Source organism: Sus scrofa, chromosome 6, assembly GCF_000003025.6.
Source record: "Sus scrofa isolate TJ Tabasco breed Duroc chromosome 6, Sscrofa11.1, whole genome shotgun sequence".
In the NCBI taxonomy this organism is placed as follows: domain Eukaryota; kingdom Metazoa; phylum Chordata; class Mammalia; order Artiodactyla; family Suidae; genus Sus; species Sus scrofa.
Window position 1 is genome coordinate 135,768,283 of NC_010448.4, and position 27,031 is coordinate 135,795,313.

The window sequence follows — 27,031 nt, forward strand, 5'->3', positions numbered from 1 at the left end:
AATGCCGGATCCTTAACCCACTGAGCAAGGGCAGGATCGAACCCGCAACCTCATGGTTCCTAGTCGGATTCGTTAACCACTGCGCCACGACGGGAACTCCTATGGTCTTTTTTTAATTGAAATATAGTTGAGCTACAATATCGGGTCAGTTTCAGGTGTACTGCACAGTGATCTGACATTTGCATACATCATGAAATGCTCACTATGATGTGATGGTCTGCCTCCTACGAAGTATTACAATATTACTGATACTACTTCCTATGTTGTACATTATATCCTTGTGGCTTATTTATTACATGACTGGAGGTTTATACACCTTAATCTCCTTTACCAATTTGGCTTACTCCCTACCCCCAGCCTCCCTTCTCGCAACTGCCTGTTTGTTCTCTTAGATCCATGAGTCTGTTTTTGTTTTGTTTTGGTTGGTTGGTTGGTTTTTCAGATTCCACATATAAGTAGGTCATGTGGTATTTGTCTTTATCGGACTTGTTTCCGTTTGCAAAATGCTCTCTAGATCCATCTATGTGGTTACAAATGGCAAGATTTCTTTTCTTTTCTTTTTTTAAATGGCTGGAGGTAGCTATTTCCATCTATATTTTATAGGAGAGGAAATGAACTATGTACAGTTAAGTGATTTGACATGGACTCATAAAGCCAGGCTCTGAAGACAGGCCTGTGAACAGGAAGTCACTACAACCAGGGCTTCACAAAAGGGGTAGGAAATGGGCATGGTGGTGAGAAATCCCAACTCTTCCTTCATATTCCTTCTATCTCTCCCCCCCCACCCCCCCCCACCCTCTCCTCTTTCTCTCCTCCTTTCTCTCTCTCTGCGCCACACACACACACACACACACACACACACATACCACTAACAACCTCCCCTTCCCTAATACACTATGTTGGATAATGAGGCACAGCTTATTAATTCAATGGGGGAAAAAGCCAGGCTTTGGAACAGAAGATAAGGCGGTAACAGAGAAATCACACACAGACTCACCCCTAAGCTATGAGCATGAGTTTGCATGTAGTTTTTCGTGGTGTCATGTATGGTAGCCGAGCTGATCCTCAGAGGACCTGCCTCTCAGAGCCATCAGCTACAGGTAGGCAAAAGCATCAGCCTAACTAAATGAACTGGATTTTTTTCAGCCACAGATGGTGCCAAACATCAGGCTTGAGTCTCTGTGACACAGAAGGGCTGGTGAAATGCCTGGGGCTGGAAAACCATCCGCAGGCCTGAATGGGCTTCAAACAGTCGCAGGGCTGACAGGTCCAGAAGGAACACTCGCTGTGCTCTCAGCCAGGCCGATTACTCTGCATCTCTGGGGAAAATCTGACGTCTGTATTTGTCCTTGCCAAATTTCAAATTAATTACTTGCCTGTAATTTGGAGGGGGCTGTACAAATCGTGGGGTCCTTTTAGGGCATAAATGAATCAACAGTGGCTCGTTCTCTGTTTGTAGGATCTTTGTTCATCTGGTCGGGTTCAAAGCAGGTGCTTGTTTTGGCGGGATGGGTGTGTTCTCTCGAACACAAGCCGAATTGATATTAGAACCTTCTAAATTGCTGTACCCAGGGACAAATCAAGATTATGCTTGATCTTTGCAAATCCTTCCAGCAGAATTCAAAAGACTTGTCTTTGCAGATATTTCACTTGAAGGTCGTCAGTTCAGTAATGAAAGGGGATACTTGTATATTATTTGAAAGGGCATCACGAATTTTACATTGATTGAAACTATCCAGTCATCACATTGGAGACTCTTTCTCACTCCCAAGTTTTAGTTAGGCCTCTTCTCTGACCTTTTTTTTTTTTTTTTTTGGTTTTTAGGGCTGCACCCATGGCATATGGAGGTTCCCAGGCTAGGGGTCGAATCAGAGCTGCAGCTACTAGCCTACACCACAGCCACTGCAATGCCAGATCCTAACCCACCGAGTGAGGCCAGAGATCGAACCCTCATCCTCATGGATCCTAGTAGGGTATGTTAACCACTGGGCCACTAAGGGAACTCCTCCATCCTTTTTTTTTAAAGTTGTGGAACCTGGGCATGCACAAATCCCCAGGCTAGGGATCAAACCTGAGCCACAGCAGTGACCCAAGCCACAGCAGTGACCCAAGCCACAGCAGTGACAACACCAGGTCCTTAACCACTAGGCCACCGGGAACTCCCTCTGACACTTTCTAAACCCTGTGTGAACAGGGCCCACCGTGGGAGAGAAAGTTTTGCTTGACTTTAAGTAGATCATAGGGATGCTTTGAATTCATACTTACTCAAAGGCCAGCAACAGACAGCTGGCCATCTAAAGTCCTTAACTGACTTGGGTTATATTCTGGGTTATAAACAAAGGAGAAAGGCATTATGGAGAGGCATTAATGGGTTTGTACAAAGTGTGATTAAAAGATGAGTGACCCGGAGTTCCCACTGTGGCGCAGTGGAAATGAATCTAACTAGTAACCATAAGGTTGCAGGTTTGATCCCTGGCCTCACTCAGTGCATTAAAAAGCTGGCACTGCTGTGAGCTGTGGGTCACAGACGTGGCTCGGATCCTGCATTGCTGTGGCTATGGGGTAGGTCGGAGGCTATGGCTCTGATTTGACCCCTAGCCTGGGAACCTCAATATGCTGTGGGTGTGGCCCTAAAAAGCAAAAAGCAAAAATAAATAAATAAATAAAATAAAAATACATAAATAAATAAAAGTGAGTGACCCTACAGAATAATGTAAATCAAGTATTATAAAAAAATCTAAAAAAAAAAAAAGAGTGACCTTAAACTAGATGATATTTTAGTTTTTTATAGCTTAGAAAACCCATTTATGCATGTTATCTCATTTGACGGTCACAAAACCCTCTAAATGGGGTTTGGCAGCTATGTTATTATTCTGTTTTACAGAAGATGAATCTGAAGTTGAGTGACCTGGGCAGGGTGACACTAGTCTATGGCAGAGATGAAAATGCAGTTTTCTGACTCCCCGCAGCGTAAGTGATGTGCTTTAAAGATACCACTGAGGGAGGCTCTACAAGAACACAACGGCGCTGTCACTGCTCCAAACGGTGCGGGTCCTGTAGGTCTAGGTTCAGATATGTGCCTTCCGACCCAGTTCAGAAAGCCTCAAAAGGAGAATAAAGATCATACTTTTGCTGTTGGTTCCATACAGTAGTTGACCAAAAAAAAAAAATGCTCATTTTTACCCAATACCTTATTTATCACTCTTGGCCATTTGGGGATTTCAAAAGACCATTTTACTGCCACTGAGAACAATAATAATAATAAAAAAAAAAGACACTGAAAAGGATTTTTTTGCCAGCACTGCCAAGCAAGGGCATGACCTGCCCTGACCCTCCTGACCTTCCCAGAGACCCTCCTAGGGCTCCTGGACATTAAGTTCCCAGGCAAGGTCCACTTATGATGGATCATGCATGACTGAGGATGACGTGAGAAAAAGAAGGTATAGCTATGCGTGACTGGGTCACTATGCGGCACAGTAGAAATTGACAGAGTTTCTGTAACCAAATATAATGGAAAAATAAAAATCATTAAAATATTTTAAAAAAAGTTCACGGGCAAGGTCAAATGTGACATAACCTGGTGGAGAAAGAGCCGCCACCTTGAAGCCTGAATCTCAGTCAACATTGTTGAAGGACAGCAGCCAGCACTCATGACCCACCCCTGTTTTAAAGTTTTGTTTTGTTTTTTTTTTTTACGGCCACACCTGCAGCATATGGAAGTACCCAGGCTAGGAGTCAAATTGGAGCTGCAACTGCCGGCCACAGCTCCCACAGCCACAGCAACGCAGGATCCAAGCTGCACCTTTGACCTATGCCGCAGCTTATGGCAATGCTGGATCCTTAACCCACGAAGCGAGGCCAGGGATTGAACTCCCATCCTCATGGACACTATGTCAGGTTCTTAACCTGCTGAACCACAGCAGGAATTCTCCTCCTTGTGTTTTATTGGTGTGTTTATACAAGTGCCAATCCCCACTCAGCAGGGAGCCCTTCAAGGGTGTAATCACACCTTCCTCTTCTCTGGATCTCCTTTCACCCCTTGGCTTGCACAGGCCCTTATTCTGAGGTGGTGCAGGAAAGATGCCCTGTTCCTCGGTTATTCAGAGAGTATCCCCAGGGACACTATTCACGGCCCGGACACTGAAGATCAGAATGGACACAAATGTAACACAACCCACAGGAGACAATATGGTTAAGCTGTCAATACTACCAAAGTGATCAACAGATTTAACACAATCCCTAGCAAAGTTTCTTTTCTTTTTTCTTTGTGCTTTTTTTTTAGCACCCGCAGAATATGGAAGTTCCAAAGCTAGGGGCTGAAGTGGAGCTGTGGCTACTGGTCTACACCACAGCCACAGCAATGGCAGAGGCGAGCTACATCTGTGACTTACACGGCAGCTCATGGCAACGCCAGATCCTTAACCCACTGAGCGAGGCCAGGTATTGAACCCACATCCTCATGGATTGCAGTTGGATTTGTTTCCGCTGTGCCACAATGGGAACTCCTCCCTATCAAAGTTTCAATGGCATTTGGTTGTTGTTGTTGCAGAAATAGAAATATTCATCCTAAAATTCATGTGGGATCTCAAGGGACCCTGAAGAGCCAAAGCAAATCTTGAAAAAAACAAAGTTGGAGGGCTCACGCTTGCTGATTTAAAAACTTATTACAAAGCTACAGTAATCAAACCAGTTTGATACTGGCAAAAAGTTAGTAATTTAGACCAATGGAATATAGTATATAGCCCAGAAATAAACTCTCACATATATGGTCAAATGATTTTTCACAAGGGTGCCAAGACCATTCAGTGGGGAAAAACAGTCTTTTCAACCAGTGGTGTTGGGACAACTGGCTGTCTATATGCAAAGAATGGAGACAGATTCTTATGTTATACCATATACAAAAATTAGGTCAAAATGGATTAAAGACCTAAATGTAAGAGTGAAAAGTACAACCTCCTTATAAGAAAACATAGGGGAATAGCATCAATACTAGATTTGGCAATAATTTTTTTGTACATGACACTAAAAACATAGGAAACAAAAGCAAAAATAGATCAATTGGATTATATCAAAATTAAAAACTGTGAATCAAAGGTCACAGTCAATAAAATGAAAAGGTAATAACCTATGCAATAGGAAAAAATATTAGCAAATAATACACCTGAGAAGGGGTTAAAGTCCAGAATATAACCCAACTCCTACAACTCAACAACAAAAACCAAACAGCCTGGGTAAAAAAATGGCCAAAAGACTTGAATAAACGTTTCTCCAAAGAAGACATATGAATGGCCAACAAGAACATGAAAAGATGCTCAACATCATTAATTATTAGGGAAATGCAAACCCAAACCACAATGAGATATTACCTCATACCCATTAGGATGGTTACTACAACAAACAAATAAAAAACCCAACCCAAAACCCCAGAAAGTATGTGTTGGCGAGGATGCAGAGAAACTGGAACTCTTGTGTGCTGTTGGTGGGAATGCAAAATGGTGCAGCCACTATGGCTGGCAGTATGTATAGGTACATATTGATTCCTTAAAAAATTAAAAATAGCATTACCAGACGATCCAGCAATTTCACTTCTGTTTATATACCTCAAAAGAGTTGCAAGCAGGGGTGTTCCTGTTGTGGCTCATCAGAAACAAACCCAACTAGTATCCATGAGGATGTGGGTTTGATCCCTGGCCCCGCTCAGTGGGTTAAGGATCTGGCATTGCCATGAGCTGTGCTGTAGTTCAAAGATGAAGCTGGGATCCCATGTTGCTGTGGCTGTGGCGTGGGCTGGCAGCTGCAGCTCTGATTCCACCCCTAGCCTGGGAACCTCCATATGCCTCAGTTGCAACCCTAACAAGAAAAAAAAAGAAAAGAGTTGCAAGTAAGGTCTTGAGGAGCTATTTGTACAGCTACGTTCCTAACAGCCAGGAAGTGGAAGTAACCCAAGTAGCCGTTGTTGAATGAACAACAAAATATTATTCAGCCTTAACAAGGAAGGAAATGTTCGCACATGCTGCAACATGAATGAACCTTGACAACAGCCTGTGAAGTGAAATCAGCCAGCCACAAAAGGTCAAATCGGTCTGATTGCACTTATGTGAGAGACCTGGAGTAGTCAGTTCATAGAGATGCAAAGTGGAGCTGTGGTTGCCAGGGGCCGGAGGAGGGGGAAATGGGAAGTTGTTGTTCCCTGGAGTGGAGTTTCAGTTTTGCATGATGAAAAGAGTTCTGGAGATTGGTTGCACAACAACACAAATTCACTCAACATCACTGAACCGTATACTTAAAACTGGTTAAGGTGGTGAATTTTCTGTTCTGTAAATAGAAAGCGATCAAATATTACCATGATTTTAAAAAAGGAGAAGAATCCTTCCAGTCCTATGTTGTAAAAAAAGCCGTTGATTATATGGAAGGCTGAACTCCTAAAGTGGTTTGTTTTGTGGAAAAAGGCTCATTAGAATTCTGGTGTGTGATTGCTCACCAGAAACTGCCTGGAACTGCCAGGGTCCCAGGCTCTGCCACACAAACCCATTTCCCCCTGCCCACCCCCATCTTGCTGACAAAGACTCCTGAGCTGCGATGGAGAAAATCAGCCTTGGGGGCAGTCAGGCCCCCCCCTTGCCAAATGGGCCGGGAACTTTTATCTCTGACTCTGCTTGCAAGCAGGAAACGCAAGGGAGAGTGAGCAATTATCCTTTTAATATTTAGATAGCATCTAAGGAAATTAAATAAAGAGTCTCAGGCATTCCCATCATGGCTCAGCCGTTAATGCACCGACTAGTATCCATGAGGAAGAGGGTTTGATCCCTGGCCTTGCTCAGTGGGTTAAGGATCTGGCGTTGCCGTGAGCTGTGGTGTAGGTCACAGACATGGCTCGGATCCTGCGTTTCTGTGGCTGTGGTGTAGGCTGGCAGCTTCAGCTCCGACTGGACCCCCTATCCTGGGAACCTCCTTATGCCATGGGTGTGGCCCTAAAAAGACCAAAAAAAAAAAAAGAGACTCTCAGAAGGAAGTCAAATTACCCCCCAGGAGATACACAGGCACAACTCCCCTTAATGCCGCAGTGTGAGAGCTGGATGGAGATGCCTCTCCCCTCCCCCAATCTTAGTCCTACCAGTAGTCACTTACCAGTGACTTGACACTTACTAGCTGTGTGGCTGTGGGGAAGTCATGTAACTGCTCTGGGCTTAGCTGATCATCATTACCATAAAGAAGATACCATCTTTCCTTATTTAAAAGGTCATCAAAATAAATCAAATGGAATAATATACATAAAAATGTTTTAAAATGTTTGAGAGAGATCTCTATATAAATATTAATTCCCGTAGACTCTGGAGTCTTTGTTTAATAAATAGGGACCACTTTTTCCCCCTCTTGCTTGGACTTTATAAGATTAGAGATAATGTAGTGACGTGTGGAGCACAGGGCTCAGTCCAGAGTAGCTTCATTAAATGACAGGATCGATGTTCTTTGCTGCTCCCCTTTGAATGGCTCCAACCCACCCTCTTCACTAGGAGAAGGTGGGACTTGGGGAGGCTGGGATGGTGGGAGGTGGAGGGGTGCAGGTATCCGATTCTGCGATTCTGCCTGTCTAGCATCCGTTCTCCCTGACTTCTTCTAAAGGCATCCTATTTTCCTTTGCATAGCTCCCATTCCTTTCTCAGTCTGTGTGGTTCAGGTGTGGTACCCATCCTCTCTCCTTTCTTCCCATCCCTTCTCTGGTCCTCCAGGCTGGACCAGGCCAATCCTGGATATCCACAGTGATGGACTCATGACCTAGTCATCCAGAATAAAGAAACAAAGCCCTGAGTTGTTTTTGCTGGACCCACTGGAGAAGAGAAACACTTTTCTGGGGAGTCAGATGATAGAATACAAGCCTGTGACAACAACGACCTACTGTATAGCACAGGGAGTTATACTCAATACTTTGTAATTACCTACATGGGAAAAGAGTCTGAAAAAGAATATATATATTCTTTTTTTTACATGTACATATACGTGTGTGTAAAACTGAATCACTGTGTTGTACACTTAAAACTAACATTATAAACCGACCATGCTTCAATAAAAAAGTGCTTTTTAAAAAAGAATATAAGCCTGTGATAGGAAGCAAATGAGGTCAACACAAAGAAAGAAAATCCAGGGAGTTCCCTTGCGGTGCAGTGGGTTAAGGCTGTAGCATTGTCACTGCATTGGGTTGCTGCTGTAGCGGGGGTTTGATCCCTGGCCTGGGAACTTTCACATGCCATGAGCATGGCAAAAAAAAAAAAAAAAAAAAAGAAAATCCAAAAGATGGAGAAAGTCAGATCACTGAAGAACAAATCTGAATATATGGATCCATCCAAGTGTGACCCACTGTTGGAGGTTTCTGTTCTTGGAACCAATAAATCCAACACCAGCATCACCACACCCCCCACTCCTCTGTGTCGTCTGCGTGCTGAATTTCTGGCATCAGTAATAGAAAATTTTATTTAATGTAATTGAGAAAAGGATAGACTTTGAATTTATCCCCCAGTGTCAATGATGTCCCCTATTTTTCTTCTGGGATGATCCCCGTAATGACACTCACCCTACGCCCGAACTCTTCCCCTTGCTTCACTTCGCGAGGGTAGCCATCAATCAGGAATCCCTTGGTGTTGCTGAGATTGGCCACCATGGCCTCCTTCAGGAGCTCCAGAATGATGCCCTGGAACAGAGGGAGAGCGGTCAGCACGACACTGGAGTTACCACGGGTCTCCCAGGTCATCCCTTTGCAGGAGGGGCAAAGGGTCCCGCGAGATGAACAGTGGACAGTGCACTGAATGTCATCCATTCTGAATCTCCCTCTCCCCACCCTGCCCCCTCCAGCCCATTTTAATATCTATGGAATTGGTAGGTATCTTTTCGTACTGGTATATTCTTATTGGTTATATTTTACTAGGGTGTCTAAAAGTAAAGGCACCTTAAAGCAGGTGAAAAAGGGTAGTATATTTCATATAGTAGCACTCGACAAATTAGGCCTCGTGGCAGCTTAAGACTAGACAAAACATGGTATAAACTGTGCTTCATATTGATTTTTTTCCAGTAAATATTTTATAAAAATTGACATGCACTGAATGAGGAGATTTTTGGTAGATATGAAGAAGCATTTTTCAGCAATATCATTTTTTTTTGTTAAAAAATTATTGATTTAGGAGTTCCCTGGTGGCTTAGCAGTTAAGGACTTGGCATTGTCACTGCTGTGGCTTGGGTCACTGCTGTGGCGCAGGTTCAATCTCTGGCCTGGGAACTTCCACATACCTTGGGCAAGACCAAAAAAATTTTTTTCATTCTTTAACTTGTGGTGCAGAGCTTCTTTCCCTCACAAGCACCCTATCTTAATAAATGTATATAAAAAAAATAAATTTAACTTGTGGCGTTCCCGTCGTGGCTCAGTGGTAACGAACCTGACTAGTATCCATGAGGATTCGGGTTCAACCCCCTGTCCTTGCTCAGGGGGTTGAGAATCCAGCATTGCTGTGAGCCATGGTGTAGGTTGCAGACTCAGCTTGGATCCCACATTGCTATAGCTGTGGTGTAGGCCAGCAGCTCCAGCTCCTATTTGACCCCTAGCCTGGGAACTTCCATATGCTGCGGGTGTGGCCATAAAAAGCAAAAAAAAAAAAAAAAAATTAAACTTGCGCTTATGAAAAACATGGAAACTTGGGAGTGGAGATAGGAAAATGCTACTAGCTGCCCAAATGGGGTGGGGACATTCCCTGTGTTCTCTGGCTCCCTGGTATCCCCTGACTTTGGACAGGGGCTTGGGGAATGCAGCCATCACAAGGGTAGTCAGAAACTATCCCTAGATAATATTCTAGTGAAAAAGACAAATTGCTGATGAACGAGTAAATATATAAAAATAATCAGAGAGAACCATTAGGAACAAAATTAAAGCAGGGCTGTAGGAGCAGCATTTGGGAGGTGTTATTTTAGATGGGGTGTTCGGGGAGGGTCTCTTTGATAAATTGTGATATTTAAGTAGAGCTTTGGATGAAGTAAAGGCGCAAACTACATGCCAATGTGAAGGAAGGGCACTCGGGCTGAGGAAGCAGAGTGCAAAGGCCCTGAGGCAGGAATGCGCTGGCCCGTGGGAGGGGCAACAGGAGGTCGGTTGTTGGGTGGGAGTGAGCCAGGGGACAGTGGTGGGAGATGGATGGCCGGTGGAGAGTGAGCTGGAGTCCAGAGCCACCGGAAGGACTCTGGATTTCATTCTAAGCGTGGCGGGGAGCCCTCGGGAGGTTCTGGGGGTGAGGATAAAGGTTTTCAAGCAATCACTCTGGTTGCTGTGAAAAGCATAAACTGTGGTGGAAAAGAGTGGGCAGCAGGAGGCAACTGCAATGGCCTGTTTCCTTTTGTGAGGACCAAGCTGGCTTCCAGGTGGGAAACACACCGCAGCTGGTTAAAGAGGAGGCATGTGCTCTGTCAGCTACTAGGGAGTGGACTATACAAGCCCTGGCCACAGAGCCTAGCACGTCACCTAGTCTGGAAGGGGTGAATGGTTTTTTGTTTTTGTTTTTTGCTTTTTGTTGTTTTTTGTTTTTGTTTTTGGCTGTACCCCCAGCATGTGGAAGTTCCTGGGCCAGGGATCGATCCTGTACCCCAGTTGTGACCTGTGCCACAACTGCGACCTGCACCTCAGTTGTGGCAATGCCAGATCCTCAACCTACTGCACCAGATAGCAATGTCCAGGATGATTGGTTTTTGATGCCCGTGGCATCCAGCTTCACACAGATAGATGGTGACTTGAACACACACGCACAAAAGCCAGTATTCTTTACTTCCTCGACACAAGGAAGACACCAAATTTCAAGTTAATGCTATTATACCTCTCAGAACTAGACCAAAATGTTAGTTTCTATTTTCTAGAGGGTTCAGGAGTTTCCGTCATGGCTCAGGGGTTAACAAATCAGACTAGGAACCAAGAGGTTGTGGGTTCGATCCCTGGCCTCGCTCAGTGGGTTAAGGATCTGGCATTGCTGTGAGCTGTGGTGTAGGTCACAGATGCAGCTTGGATCCCCTATTGCTGTGGCTGTGGTATAGGCCGGCAGCTACAGCTCTGATTCAACCCCTAGCCTGGGAACCTCCATATGCTGCGGGAGCGGCCCTAGAAAAGGCAAAAAGACAAAAAAAAAAGGAATATTATTATTTTCTAGAGGGTTCTAATTCTAGGCTCTGCTACACCAAGCTCACTTCTGCTTTAAAGGTTTTTTTAACTCTAACTGGGGGGACCAATTTGAGGGGAAAATATGAAATAGGCTAATATTTAAGGGGCTGGCAGAGCAACAAGTCAGAAGGAACCTGGGCCCTCGACAACGTGATCCAGCAGATGGGCCTCTACTGCGGACCTCCTGCTTGCCTCTGTGCTGTCACAGAAGAAGGAGGTAAAACACAGCTATGGTCCTTTTGGGTTTCTTGGTTCCAGGAGCTTAGATTAATCAAAACACTCCCACATCTGCCCCCAGCCAGAGAAGGTAGCGACGGGCTTACTGAGGGCACCAGCTCGCCACGTTCCATGACGTCTCTGATCAATTTGCTTCTTTCAGATTCTGATGACAGCTCATTCCGCAGAAGCTTGTCAGTCGAAAGATGTGTCAATCCGTATTTTTCCCCCAGCTTTTCACACTGTGTGCCTTTGCCAGAGCCTGGGCCACCTAGGAAAGAAGTCATGTATCAGACATCGCTCCCAAGTCTGGTGCCTCATTTGGGGCTGGAGTCAGCATGGGGAGAGGGTCTCAGGGCTTTATTCCCAGCACGTACTGAGCATTGACCGGGAGTGGGTGCGGAGCTGCAGGTACAGTGGAGGATGGGACAGGGACCTTGCCCTCAACCAGCATGTCCTTGGAGGGCAGAGGGTGTTACAAACAGCAGTGGTCACTCTAGGTGGCCTGGTGGGGAGGAGTTCCCGCTGCTACAGGGGCGCAGAGGAGGGGCACATGATTCCGCTGTGGTAGAGAGGTTCCTGGGGGCGGGGGAGGGGCACTGAACCTGTTCCTGTGCAAACACAGACCACAGTGCCTGATACACTGTGAATGCTCACCAAATGGTAGCTGTTACTTTGAAGATGAATTCTTTTCTTTTGCAAATAATCACAAACTTACAGAGGCATTCTGAGTACAAGGCACCTTCTGGAAAGTTTGAGAATCAGCTGCCAACTGGGTGCCTCATTGTTATACAACATTTCAAGGGTCATTTCCTCCAGACAAGGAACTAAGCACAACCTCCCATATCACTCCATCTTCAGACCCCATTCGCATCTCAATGGAATTGTCCCAGTGGTGCCAGTAATGTCCCCTGAAGCCCATCGATCAAGTTCAGAATCACCTGCCGCCTTGAGTTGTCATATCCTTCTGGTCTTTTTGCAGGTAGAAGAGTTCTTCTGTGTCTCCTTGACACTTCTGAAGGTTGTAGTTATTTTGGAGAATAACCCTCAATATGAAAATTTTCTGTTGTTTTCTAGCTATTATTGGTGATCTCCCATGTCTTTTATAAACATGACATCTTTGACTCCTTGCTCCCCTAAGTTACTGAATTGTACATTTTTACATCTTTTTTTTGTCTTTTTGTCTTTTGAGGGCCACACCTGCGGCATATGGAGGTTCCCAGATAGGGGTCGAAATGGAGCTGTTGCTGCCGGCCCATGCCAGAGCCACAGCAACGCCAGATCCGAGCCATGTCTGCCACCTATGCCACAGCTCATGGCAACACCAGATCTTTAACCCACTGAGCGAGGCCAGGGATCGAACCTGCAACCTCATGGTTCCTAGTCAGATTCGTTTCCACTGTGCCACGATGGGAACTCCAGGTTTTACATCTTGAAAATAAGAATGGCTAACCTTTGCCAAGTGCTTACTGTACCAGTCACTGTTCTAAGCATTTTACGTATGTTAATTTTAAATAATCTTAAGAGAGACAGACACTGGTATTATCGCCATTTTACAGGTGGGGAAGGAGAGGCACAGAGACGTTGACGGCCTCAGGCAAGATGAGTAAGGAGCAAGCCTAGGATGTGAAGCCTTGACTCTGGCTCTCAGAGGTGCCACCCCCTCACTTTCCTGCTGCACCCAGATTGACCAGCCACCGCTGAGGTCCTCATGCTCTGCCATCCTGCCTCTCTCTGGGGCACTGGCTGAGGCTTTGGGGTCCAGCGGACCTGCTAGGAGGATGATATGCCTGAAAAGCAGGTCACTTCTCAGCTCCAGAATATCCAATGGCTTCCCAGGCCCCACAGGATAAAAATCCCAACTCCTCAGAGTGGCATTTCACCTTTCCAGAATCTAGTTCCATTTAACCTCTCCAACTTTTTTTCATTTCTTTTTTTTCCCCCACGTTTAAACCTTTTATTGACGTATAGTTAATTTGCAGTATTGTGATAATTTCTGCTGGACAACAAAGTGACTCAGTGATACCTATACAGATTCTTTTCCCACATAGATCATCGCAGAATACTGGGGAGAGGTCTCTGGGCTATACAGCAGGTCCCTGTTGGCCAGTCATTCCATGTGCCTCTGTGTACAGAAGCCAGTCCCAAACCCCCAGTCCATTCCTCCTACCCTCCCACCTGTCCCCTTTGGTAACCATAAGCTTTTCAAGGTCTGTGAGACTGTTTCTCTTCTGCGGATAAGCTCATTTATATCCTCTTTTTAAGATTCCACATATAAGTGATAACATATGATGTTTGTCTTGCCCTGTCTGACTTAGTAGGATAATCTCTAGGTCCCTTTTTCTTCATGTCTCATCCTCAGGCAACACCGTCCTGTCTTGTCCAGCCACCTTTCGTTTCTTCATCACGACGTACTTCTTCAGGGTGCTTTGGCTCTTCTGGGTCCTCAGCCTCCGAGGCTCTTGCTTCCCCTTCAAACTATCGAGATCCCTTTCATCCCTGAGGCCTGGATCCTTCTGGTGGGGACCAGCCCATGCCCTCACCTCTGCGGGGTGCCCCTGGCCTGTCTTACACGTCTCCCACTAGACCTTCTGCCCCACAGTACCCATCTCACGAGGTATGTCTTATTGCCTGGAGGTTTTTCCTATTAAAAGGAAATATTTAACATAGGCATGTAAAACACAAATGAGGTTTCAGCGTGGTAGTGGGGATTTATGACTTGCTCTGCAATTTTCCTGGCCGGCTTCTCTTCATATTCAAAACTCCTTTCTCCCAGTGCTGGGCAACCCCCCCTCTTGAGGGGCACTAGCTGGGGTGTCTCATCCGTAGAAGGACCTCTCTCTCCCTCTCCTTGGCCTTGACAGGAAATCCAGGAAAGACCCACGTTTCCTGACTTCTGCTCACCCAGCCAGAGGCTCTAAGCCAAACGGGGAGGGTTCAGTCCCCTCACTGTATTGTCACGAATTGTCTAGATGTAGGCAGAAAACGGCAATTAGGGAGGCTTGCAAAAATAATGCAGACCACTTAGCTGGAGCGGCCAACTGCCAGCTATGCTACGTTTGCTCCAAGCCCTATGACTCCTGTCTCCTGAGATAATAGAAACAAGAGTGGGAGCAAGGGAAGGCCACTCTGGGGAGAAGTGCTTCCGGATGAAGAAGATGGGGAACAAAAGGCTGGGCTCCTGCAGGGGCCACGAGGACATCTGGGGCTGGATTCACCTGGAAACTCTCTCCCTGGGATGGCTGGGAGCCAGTCGTGCGGAACACATCTTTTCAGACTTAGCTTCCAAGGCAAACACGCAGCATTCCGATTATTTGCTTCCTGCAGCCGCCTACTAATATGACTATTACAGTTTTTGCTCCTCTAAAATGTTATTTAATAAATCTGCACACAAAGGCAATGAAGAATCTTCAGCTCAAATTAACCACAGCTGTGTGTTCAACAGCAGCCGCTGCCCCAGTTAGAAACCTTTTTTTCGTGGGAGCAACAGCTGCAAATTCTTCACATTCTTTGGGCAAATGGTGCGGGCATGCTGGAATTTTAAGTAATCTGTACAATGGTTTGATTCTTCTCATGGTTCCTAACTGGAGAACAAAGTGATTTTTATCACTGTCGCGGAGGCACAAAAACGGCTCTAGATGTGTGAATTTTCATACACTGTCTCTTAATGGCTTTGAGGCCTTCATTTATGACTTTTAAATAAAAAACAACGGAGCTCTGATATCCTTCCAAGATAATTTGTCACATGGGGAAAAAATCTGTTGAGGTGCCACATACCCCAGTGAGTGGGCTGTGTTCTCCGGTGACAAGATGATGGATAGAAGATGAAGAGCTGTCACATTTACTTTCATCTCACTGATTTTTCCTGTATCATTACTCAAGGCTTAGCCCCCTGACAAACCTATACGCGATACTGCATGGTGTGATTCACAAAGAGAGCCTAGAAGAGGAGGTTCTCGTTGGAAGGGTCTGTCAGCCCTTAGAGGAAAAAAAAAAAGGTGAAGAATTGTTATTCTCAACCACCAATGTAATTTAGTATTTTTTCTATGTGAGGCCAAAGATGCTCTATTGTGAGAAGTACAGATACTCTGAATCCCCACCTGTCTCAGCTCCCCTAACTCTGCACCCATGCAAGGGGAGAAGCCTGCAGATCCGGGAGCCTCAGGCCCATAACTGGACTCTCCCTCGTGCATTCTCCTCGGTACCCGGTGTTCTCTGAGGTGGAAATGAAACAAGCTGCATCACCTCGGCATGCCCCCTGAGCCGCCTTTTGCAGTGTGCTTCTTCTCTTCTGGGTCAGTCCTCTGCTGGACTCATTCATTCTCCTCTTGCAGAGCCAACTCCTGGGCTCTGCAAGAGGAGACCTGCTTCCTATGTGGCTTTGCAGGATGTTTGGCCTCAGGATGTAAAGCTGGTGTGTCTGAGCATATTCTGGCAGGAAGAAAGCCAAGTGAAGGATGATGCCAGATAGATAATTAGCTGAATCCCAAATACCAACAAATGCATGGATGCAAGTTTCTGTTACACTGAAAAATGCTTTGAAGAGTCACAGTGTAGAGCAGGCTATAGTGTCTTTTGTTGACATTTTATTCTATTTTGATAACTGCAGGCTACAATCTAAAGTGTGGGGCCTGTTAATATAGCCCTTCATTTGACAGGCGTCTCTTGGGCAGCACGGTAGGTTGGATGCTATGCTAAGAGCTGGGAATCAAAAGATTGAGAGGCCCTGTTTTTGCCTTCAGAGAATTCACCATCTAAGGGGAGGCTGATAGGTGAGCAGAGCATCCCAGTAAAGTAGAAGGCAGAGCTCCTGGGCAGAGAACTGTTGGAACTTGTCAGGCTGAGTAAACTGGAACTTGTTTCACTTTGACATATCGAGGAAAGTTAATGGCAAGAGCTGAGCTCTGCTGGAGTAAACAGATAAGATGACCACATCTATCATTCTTGAGGTCAAGGAGACCTCCCTGACTGCACATGGGCAGAAAGACGTCTCAGGGGTCAAACAGGGAGGGGCACTATCCCATAATATGTGCTGTCCATATCCCATAGGCACCTACGCTGGAATCCATCTTGGTTGAAAGATGCTCACACATATTGGGGAGGGCCCTGGGTATGCTCAGATGTGGGAACCAAAGTAAGATGATTGTCTGGAGGAACATAAAGTCCTGGAAGAACTGCTCTCATATAAGTGATTTAAATCACCTTTCTGGAGCGATCCCCATTCAGGAGGATGCTCCCACTCTTTGGGTGTGTATTCTGCCTTGCTTCTGTCTTAAATAAATAAACCGATTCTCTGTGTGCTCTCCAACATGTTGTGCTGTGCCTCGGATAATAAACTTTGTGCCTGTTCTTACGGCTTTGGTGGATCCGCTTGAAAAATTTTTATTTTCATAAAGGAACAAAAGCCAGGGCAGCTTCACTTCTAGCCTCTAGTTCCTGGTGGTCTAGTGGCTAAAATTCCTGGGTTTTCACTCAGGTTGCCTGGGTTCAATTCCTGAGCAGAGAATTAAGATCTTGCTTCAAGCCATTGCTCGCTGCTGTCTTCCTGATATCATCGGGTGCCCCAAACCAGGAATTCAAGATGAATTGCGGGTCTCACCCAACTATGGCTAGAACACCCCTGATGTTCACTCTCATTCCTATAAGAAATCACTTGGTCTTACTCTCTGCTTTGCTTCCATTCTAAGACCCGCGGGGCATAATCTTGGTCTACCCATTGTGCTGTGGCTCCCCTCTTCTGAGGGTGGCAGGTGGTGCTTGGGTGGCAGATCCAGGTAACACTTGGGCGGCAGCGGAGGCTGTCCTTGAGATCTGGTGGAAACATGATTTCCAACTGCGAAGGAGCCTAAAGAGTCTCTCTGTCTCTCCCTCGGTCTCTCTCTTTTGGTTTTTTTCATCTCTCTTTCTCTCTTTCTACACACACACACACACACACACACACACAAACCTCTCTCTATATATACCCTTCTCTCTCTCTCTCTCCTTCCCCCTCTCTCTTTCTCTCTCTCTCTCTCTCTATCCCATATGGAATTTTCTTCTGTGATTTTCCTTCCCACCTTACTTGCACAGCAAGGTTTCTTCTTCACCTCATATTTCTATGCCCTTTTGAGAAAGGATTTCTTGGTCTTCATTCCTAAACCGTGGCCCCATAGATGCGAAATTCATTGTTGTCTGTGTTGGGCAGACTCTTTAAGTCATCTTCAATTTTATTTTAGCTGCCAAACAAATGGGCTAATAGACTTGGGGTTCTTCTGCTATTTAATCTCCCACTTTACTTTATGCCCCCACACCGCCTATGAAAATACTCCTCCCTCAACTGCAGTGTGAACAGTGTGAGGGGGCTACAAGCCAGGCCTGTCAATACCACTGTGGGGGTGCAGGGAGGGACCCTAGCCCAGGCAGGGGAAGGGTAATCGAGGCGCATGCATGGTTACTTTTGCTAATATAGGAAATGTGAAAGAGGAAAGCAGAAGGGTGAGTTTGGTATCTTCAGTAAAGTAACTTGGGGCATGAAAGTGTCCTGCAGAGAATGATGGGACAGGGAGTGTGATGTATTGAGAAGGGCACAGGATAGATGAGTCTGGCAATAAACTCTGTCTCTACCACTTACTAGTCATGTGGCTCTGGGAGTCTTAATGTCTTTGAGTGTTAGGTTCCTCATCTGTAAAATGGGGGGAAATGAGACTCAACTCAGTCTCATTCTACCTTTGACTTTGCTTCTTGTCATCTCCCATTCCTGACCAAGCCCTAAGCAACTTTGAAAGTTGAGTCTACATTTGAAGAGTCTCTGAAATCTATCCCTTTGCCACAAGTATCTTTGAAAAATCTCCTTGTCCGATTTCTTGTTGTCTGATAAATGCTAATTATAACAAGAGGAGGTTACTCATTCCTTTAACTCTTCCCAAATTACATCTGCAGGGTGTCATCCAGCATATCAAGGTTTGAATCAAACATAATCTAACAACAAGTATGGGGGCAAACCATCCCTCTGAGATGTCCAGACCACTTGCAGGTAATTAACATATATGTTAGTGTGTGTGTGTAAACACACGCACACACACACACACGTACATGGTTTGGCAAATTCATAAAGTTTATCTTCTCCAAGGCAAAGCAAAGGAACAGCATTCTATATGTTCTAAGGTCATCAGCAAGGTTTTTCAGGTCTTAATTCCCATCTCACCCCAACCTCAGCATTCTCTAAACCTCTTCAGCACCAATGACCTTCATCACTAACCGAATTTAGCTCCCTACTGATCTGGCTGAAACTGAGATTTCATCATTCCTCGGGTCTGTACTCCACTCTGATCATGTCTTCCTCTCCCTGTCTCTTTTCCCTTGACCTCACTTCTCAACTTTTTTTCTGTTCTCACTGTGACCTCACTGGGTTGGTCCATTCCCTTTGGGCTCCACTTACCTCCCTGACCAGATAGACACTAGGAACTTTGAATCCTTTGCACCCTTTGAATTCTATTGTGTCTGCCATGAGAACCACCCACCTTCTCTCTCTGCCCAACCTACCATTTACCTGATTTGCATCTATTTTGGATTGCTAAGAATTCCTTGATAGTTCATGCTATCTAGCCTAATAATAGCTTTTAATGTTTCTTGATGGAAATATTCTTCTTTTGCTGATACCAGATTTGATGTCCATGGATGGGTTCTAACATACTTCTCCATTGTCTTTAAATCCTCAAATCCTTATTTCCCTCATTTTAACAGGCATTAAAATTTTCCTATTATTCACTAAGAAGGTGAAGATTATCTTCTTTCCTCAACATTTTCATTTTTTTTAGGGCCGCACCCATGGCATGTGGAGGTTCCCAGGCTAGGGGTCTAATCACAGCTCTAGCCGCCAGTCTACGCCAGAGCCACAGCAATGCCAGATCCGAGCTGCTTTTGTGACCTACGCCGCAGTTCACGGCAACACCGGATCCCCAACCCCCTGAGCAAGGCCAGGGACTGAATCTGCAATCTCATGGTTCCTAGTCGGATTCATTTCTGCTGCGCCGAGACAGGAACTCCTCTTCAACATTTTCAAAAAGGGTATCTTCATTCTTTGTCTTCCATTTCTCCTTTCTCTCATTTGGAAGCTGTTATACAACTATTCAGTCTAAGGCTAACTTCTCTGTTTTGGCTCTTATAGCATCTCAGCATTTTCCATCATAGCATTTTTCACAGAATATAATTATCTATCTATCTTTCCATCATCTACGTATCTATCATCTATCTAATATCTCTATCTATCAATTTATCCATCATCTACCTCTATCACCTATTCTATCTATCTATCTATCTATCTATCTATCTATCTATCTATCTATCATCTAATATCTCTATCATCTATCATATCTATCAATCTATCCATCATCTACCTCTATCACCTATTCTATCTATCTATCTATTTATCTATCTATCATCTATCTAATATCTCTATCATCTATCATATCTATCAATCTATCCATCATCTACCTCTATCACCTACTCTTTCTTTCTTTCTATCTATCTATCTATCTATCTATCTATCTATCTATCTATCTATCTATCTATCTATCATCTACAGCTTACTTAAAGCCTCTCTTCCATATTAGACTCTATAGGATTTGGCTTGGCTTTGCTTACCAGAGCGCATGAACATGGTGCCTGAAACACGGTAGACACTTTATAATAGTGGCTGAAATAGTCAATAACTTAATAATGAATGGTTACTCTCCTCCTGCCTGCTCCAAAAACTTGATCCCCTCTTTCTTGTCCAGATTAAATTTGTTCTTCTCTCTTGGCACCATCTCTTCTGTAGACAACATGCTTAGTATTTCCCAATCCCAATAAAACTATTTCCACCATTGTCTTCATCCTCTAGTTATCTCTACATTCTTTCCTTTTTTTTTCAGTAGCTTGAAACTTCCTGTTTCATTTCCTCCTATTTTCTCGGTTCCCTACCCTCTTGCAAGCTATCTCCTATCCCCAACACTCTCTGAAATTGATCTTCTAGAGTTCAACAGTGATGTCATAATTGTCATATTATTCAATGACCTTCTTCTAGTCTTTACTGTCTTTGACTCTTTAGTGACACTTAACACCACTGATAAACATCTTGAGGGAGTTCCTGTTGTGGTGTAGTGGAAACAAATCCGACTAGTATCCATGAGGATGTGTGTTTGATCCCTGGCCTTGCTCATTGAGTTAAGGATCTGGCACTGCCATGAGCTGTGGTGTAGGCTGGCAGCTGAAGCTCCGATTCGACCCCTAGCCTGGGAACTTCCAGAGGCCTTTGGTGCAGCCCTAAACAGCAGAAACAAACACCCACCCCCTCATCTTGAAATTCTCTTTTCCCCTGGCTTCCAGGACACATAAATTGCCCATGCTCTCTCCCTTCATTTGCCAGGCAGAAACTCACAGAGAGCAGAAACAGCTTTATTTATGTTGGTGTCCCCGCAGAACCTTTCAAAGCATCACAGGCAATTGTCAAACAAAGTCAATGTCCAGGAGCCTTGTGGCCCAAAAAAAGTGACAACTAGATTCTCTTTCACATCAAAGGAACCTTGGACCAAAGGACTCGAGTTCTAGGTTCACACCCCAGACCTTCCTCCGGTTATTTAACTTCAACGGAGTCATTCATGCTCTCTGAGCTTTGACTTTTTCAATGACAAAATAGGGATGATCACAATGCCTATTGGTTGTGAGGGCAAATGTGATAACACTCATAAATTGCTTGGAACAGTAGCTGGCACAGTGAAACATTCAATAAGCATCATGATTATTATCTGTAAAATGAAGCAGTTAGTGCTGCTTAGACATCCTCCCAGCTCTACCATTCTGTGCTTTTATGAAGATTAGATGTAGCACTTTTTATATTGTGGTACTATTTTAACATCTTGAAAGATGGATCATCTTTACGGTGATAGCCTGTAAAGGTATCAAGTATCTTCTGCAGATCAAACTATCCTATTTTTAGATAGTCCTCAGAGTTGTTTAAAAATCTATAAGGTTTTTCCCTTTTTAAAATAATTTCCTTCGTTCCAAATGAAAATGGACTTCAAGGTTGGGTTCAGGTTTCTGTAACTGAATGATGCCTTTCAGAGAAAAGCTCTTCTGCTATCAGATCATGGACTGACTGTGCCCTAGGAGTGGTGCTCAACCACTGTAGGCCCATGAATTACTTTAAATATCCCCTATCTAGGATAAGCTGTATCACCATGATGAGTTTCTGTAGGGTTGCTGGGAATTGGTGCTCTCTGACCAGAAACAATTAAGAAAAGCAGGTCTCTATCCTCAAAGACAATATTTTTATTAGTTCTGAAACACACTGCTGCTTCAGGTTATTTGCTGAATAGGATGAGATATGCCGGTGGTAGAATATCTGAAGGTCATGTGGAAGAATTTCACATGGGACTGGGGACTTCTTGATGGCAGGGACTGTGCCTTATTTATCAGTACCTGGTGTATAGTAGTAAGCACTCAATAGTTACAAGATCAATCAATGAATAGATGGAGGAATGAGTGGTGAATGATGTGGGAGCTGCAGGGAGGTAGCCCTGTACATGACCTTGGGAGTCAGGGGACCATTTCTGCTTTGAACTAGCTGATTGATCTTGGAGAGTCACTATGCCTCTTCAGGTGCTAGCTTCCTCATCTGTAAATCAAAGAGTCTGGATTATATTAGCAGTTTCCCGTGTTATTTTATATTACTTTCCCTAAATATTCCAGCTTCTCGTTGGCGGGAATGTAAATTGGTACAACCACTATGGAAAACAGTATGGAGGTACCTCAGGAAACTAAATATAGAACTATCATATGATCCAGCAATCCCACTCTTGGGCATATATCCAGACAAAGCTTTCATTGAAAAAGACACATGCATCCTTATATTCACTGCAGCACTATTCACAATAGTCAAGACATGGAAACAACCTAAATGTCCACAGACAGATGAATGGATTAAGAAGATGTACATATACACAAATGGAATACTACTCAGCCATAAAAAAGAACAAAATAATGCCATTTGCAGCAACACAGATGGAACTAGAAACTCTCATACTAAGTGAAGTAAGTCAGAAGGAGAATGACAAATACCATATATATCACGTCTATCTGGAATCTAATATATGGCACAAATGAACCTATCTACAGAAAAGAAAAAAAGTCATGGACATAGAGAACAGACTTTTAGTTGCCAAGGGAGGGGGGAGGGAGTGGGAGGGACTTGGAGTTTGGGGTTAGCAGATGCAAACTATTGCATTTGGGATGGATAAGCAATGAGATCCTGCTGTTTAGCACAGGGAACTATATCTGATCACTTGTGATGGAACATGATGGTGGATAATATGAAAAAAAGAATATATATGGATGTATGTTTGGGTCACTTTACCATGCAGCACCAATTGACAGAACATTGTAAATCAACTATAATAAAAAATTTTTAAAATTATTCCAGCCTCTCTTCAATAGTGCTTCTCCCTGAGGAAAGATTAATTACCCCCACCATTTTGAACAAAAAGTCCCTAAGTGACTTGTGCTGGCCAATGAAATGTGGGCAGAGGAGCATGTATGTCAAATTTAGGCAGAGGTTTATAAAGCCAACGCGTGGTTTTCTGTGTCTCTTTTCTCTTTGCCATGTTATAAGCAATATTTTGGATAGCAGGGACTCAATCGGCATGGTTACCAGAGTGAAGCCTAGTCCACTATTGATGAACATGTAGCATTAGTCCAGAACAAGAAGAAGAGGAGGAGGCGAAGGAGAAAGAAGCAAAAGAAGCAACATGTTTATTCTTCTATACCACAGAAATTTTTAGGAGGGCTTCCTTGTTACTACAGCATAACCTAGCTTCTTCTGACTGATCAGTTCCCAGACTTGACTGTGCATCGGAATTACCCAGAGAGGTGCAGAAAATTCCCGAATCAGTAGATCTCTGTACCTCTGGGGTTGAGGCCTTGGAATTTATAGTTCTAGAAAGTTTCCCCAGGAAAGTATACAGATATCTGCAACTGACTTTGAAATGGGTAAGGGAAAAAAGAGGAACTGATGGCTGGGTTAAGGGATAGATAAACAGATATGTGATTAAAATAAAAAGTTATTTGTAGGAGTTCCCATCGTGGCGCAGTGGTTAACAAATCCGACTAGGAACCTTGAGGTTGTGGGTTCCATCCCTGGCCTTGCTCAGTGGGTTAAGGATCCAGTGTTGCCATGAGCTGTGGTGTAGGTTGCAGACACGGCTCGGATCTGGCATCGCTGTGGCTGTGGTGTAGGCCGGTGGCTACAGCTCCGACTGGACCCCTAGCCTGGGAACCTCCATATGCCGCGGGAAGCGGCCCTAGAAAAGGTAAAAAGACAAAAAAAAAAAAAAAAAAGTTACTGTAACTATTAATGGTAGAATCTAGGTGGTGGGTTTACAAGTGTTCATTATACAATTCTTTCAGGTTTGCTGAATGTTTGAAACATGTTCATAATAAAAAAAGATCTTTAAAAAAATTTCCCAGGTGATTCTGATGGTTAGCTTGATCTGGGAACTTCTAGACTAGACCATCTGAGGAAGCCAGCTTGTGAATGCCTTAGTGGTCACTGTAGGGAGTCTGTAGAGGTACTCTTTCTTTTCTTTTCTTTCTTTTTTTTTTTTTTTTGTCTTTTTTGCTATTTCTTGGGCCACTCCCGCGGCATATGGAGGTTCCCAGGCTAGGGGTCTAATCGGAGCTGTAGCCACTGGCCTACACCACAGCCACCGTGATGCCAGATCCGAGCCGCGTCTGCAACCTACACCACAGCTCACGGCAACGCCGGATCGTTAACCCACTGAGCAAGGGCAGGGACCGAACCCGCAACCTCATGGTTCCTAGTCGGATTCATTAACCATGGCGCCACAACGAGAACTCCTACTCTTTCTTTTAATATTTACAAAGTAAGAGTGCTGAGATAATGGTTTTGTTGTGAGTGAATGCTTGATATAATGGTTAGTAAGAATCCTCATGGCCTTATTAGCAAAAGCAGAGCTATTCTTTCTGCTGCAGATGAGAAGAACTTCTTGTTTTCTCAGCATCAAGTCGGAGGTAATGGGAGGGAAACCGTGGCCTATTTTGTACCAGGGGAATAGTTCAGAGATAAGTTCAGGACGTCGCTGTAGACTGTTCAGATAAAGGTATCTGGTTCACAATGCTTTTAGCTTGTTATCTTACCCTACTAAGTATCTGTTCTATATGATTTATTTGTAATAAATCATTTAATCCTTACAATACCGAGGTGGGTGCTATTTGTAACTCTATTACATGGATGGCACAACTAGGTCCAAGGGCCACCTGTACCTCTAAGCTCTACAGCCCCTCATATAAAAGGCCATTCTGGAAATTAGACTGAAATTAGGGCTTTCAGAAAAGCCCTGCAGTTTTCAGTCAATTCGGTCACTGGGAGCTGGGCTTTCATCTCTAGGGTTGTCAGATGAAACACAGGCTGTTTAGTTAAACACTGCATGAGACATTGTTATACTAAGCACTGCCATTGCTTATCTAAAGTCCAAATTTAATTAAGTTTTGAATACTGTTATTTGTTAAATCTGGCACCTCTATCAGGCTGCACCACTTATCTGCTTGGAGACTTTGGGAAGACATGATTTTATAGATTTTATAACTCTGTTCTCACAATTCTAAAGGTTCGTGGTTCTGTGATTCATTCAGTTAAAACGCATCACAACCACAGTAAGACATGTGAAATGTCTCATGAAGACAAGAGGCTGAAACTGGATTCCAAGACTCAAGTTGTTATACAAACAGGTGTCAAAGAAGGTTCAGGTCTTGGGGAGATAAAGTCACAGGTATGGTGATTCCTAAACGTGTCTACCCTATGACGTTTCTATTGAAAGTTTTATTGAAGTATAGTTGGTTTACAATGTTGTGATAATTTTTGCTGTACAGCAGCGATTCAGTTATACATGCACACACATCCATTCTCTTTTAGATTCTTTCCCCACATAGACTATCAGAGAATAATGGGTAGAATTCTCTGTGCTATAGAGGAGGTATCTTTTTTCCTTTTCTTTTTTTTTTTTTTTTTTTTTGGCTTTTTGCTATTTCTTGGGCCACTCCTGCAGCATATGGAGGTTCCCAGGCTAGGGGTTGAATCGGAGCTGTAGCCACCGGCCTACACCAGAGCCACAGCAACGCGGGATCCGAGCCGCGCCTGCAACCTACACCGCAGCTCACGTCAACGCCAGATCCTTAACCCACTGAGCAAGGGCAGGGACCGAACCCGCAACCTCATGGTTCCTAGTCGGATTTGTTGACCACTGCGCCACCACGGGAACTCCTCTTTTTTTCTTTTATAGGTAATAGCTTTTCCTCAACTGTACAAGAAACACATGCTCCTTACTGAAGATTTAGATAACTCCGAAAAGTGAAAAGAAGCAAAATCTTCCATCGTCTTCCTCCCCAAGTGAAACCACCCAAAAGACATTTTGTTTCTTTGAAGCTTTTTTTCCTACACATGATGTTCTGGTTTGATTTTCATTGAGCATCTGTCTTCTCTGATATTTCTCCTCTTTGGGCTTTTGTGTCCTCATCTGAAAATGAGCCTGTTGCACTAGATACATTCCAACGTCATTTCCAACACTACTGTTTTATGTTTTTGTCTTTGCCAGGGGACTTGGAGAATACTTGTGCTTGCAGTCTATTTTTGTATTGTAAAGGGAAGTGAAGGTATTTAAGACAGGTAAGGACACTTGTGGTGGATGTTAGTTGGATTCCATCTGGGGTTGTGTGTTCAGTTTGGGGCCACATCATGGAAACTAGAAGTCTTACACATTGTGATGAGAACATAAAATTGGTGCAACTTTTCTGAAGAGCAATTTGGTAATTTACATCAAAAGTCTTGAAAGTTTTCAGGTTCATGGATTTATTCTAAGGGGAAAAATCATGTTTTAGTTACATAGATATTCATTACAGCATTTTTTTGGGGGGGGGTCTTTTTATGGCCATATGGAGGTTCCCAGGCTAGAGGTCCAATCAGAGCTACAGCTGCCAGCCTAGACCACAGTCACAGCAACATGGGATTCGAGTCACGTCTGCAACCGGCTCCACAGCTCACGGCTCTTTCATTGCCTTTGACCATCTAATGGTTTAAATATATGGCGTTTACAGCTAAAAAGATGCTCTGAGACTCTTGGCTCTGGAGCTTGGTGCAAAATGAGAAGGAAATAACTTTGGGAATGTTACATTCAGGAAGACCAAAACAGTCACTCTCCCCTTAATTACTAGCTGGTTATTCTGCTTTGTTCCTTTAGCTAAACATGGTCTCCTATAGTAAAATCCCTGTTGTGTTGTCAACAACTGCAGGAATGTGCTCACGAGAGGAAACGGCAGCCAGTAGGCAGGTTTAAGCCAGAGGCCAAAGAGATCCTCCCTCCCTTCAACTCACCCTGATCCCAGCCAGCCACAGCTATTCTAGGTGAAACCTCGTTTAATCTCTAGGAAGTATTGAATTTGAACAAATATTCTAGGTGAGTATTGAATTTGAACAAATATTCACAGCTATTCTAGGTGAAACCTCGTTTAACAGATCAATCTCTAGGGAGTACTGAATTTGAACAAATAACACAGGAAATAGATACAGAAATTTACCCAACCTCTTAACTTTGTCAAGGTTCC

General features: G+C 44.1%; 1 protein-coding gene across 3 annotated transcripts in view; it reads right to left on the bottom strand.

The window, feature by feature from the left end:
* AK5 (adenylate kinase 5) overlaps positions 1-27,031 on the bottom strand; it is a 274,707-nt gene that overhangs the window by 22,404 nt on the left and 225,272 nt on the right. For all 3 annotated transcript variants that reach the window (XM_003127921.6, XM_021096460.1, XM_013996169.2), the window contains exons 11-12: positions 11,509-11,672; positions 8,570-8,686 (exon numbers count right to left, since the gene is read on the bottom strand). In XM_003127921.6, the coding sequence (XP_003127969.4) occupies positions 8,570-8,686; positions 11,509-11,672 (281 nt within the window). The remainder of the gene's footprint in view (positions 1-8,569; positions 8,687-11,508; positions 11,673-27,031) is intronic.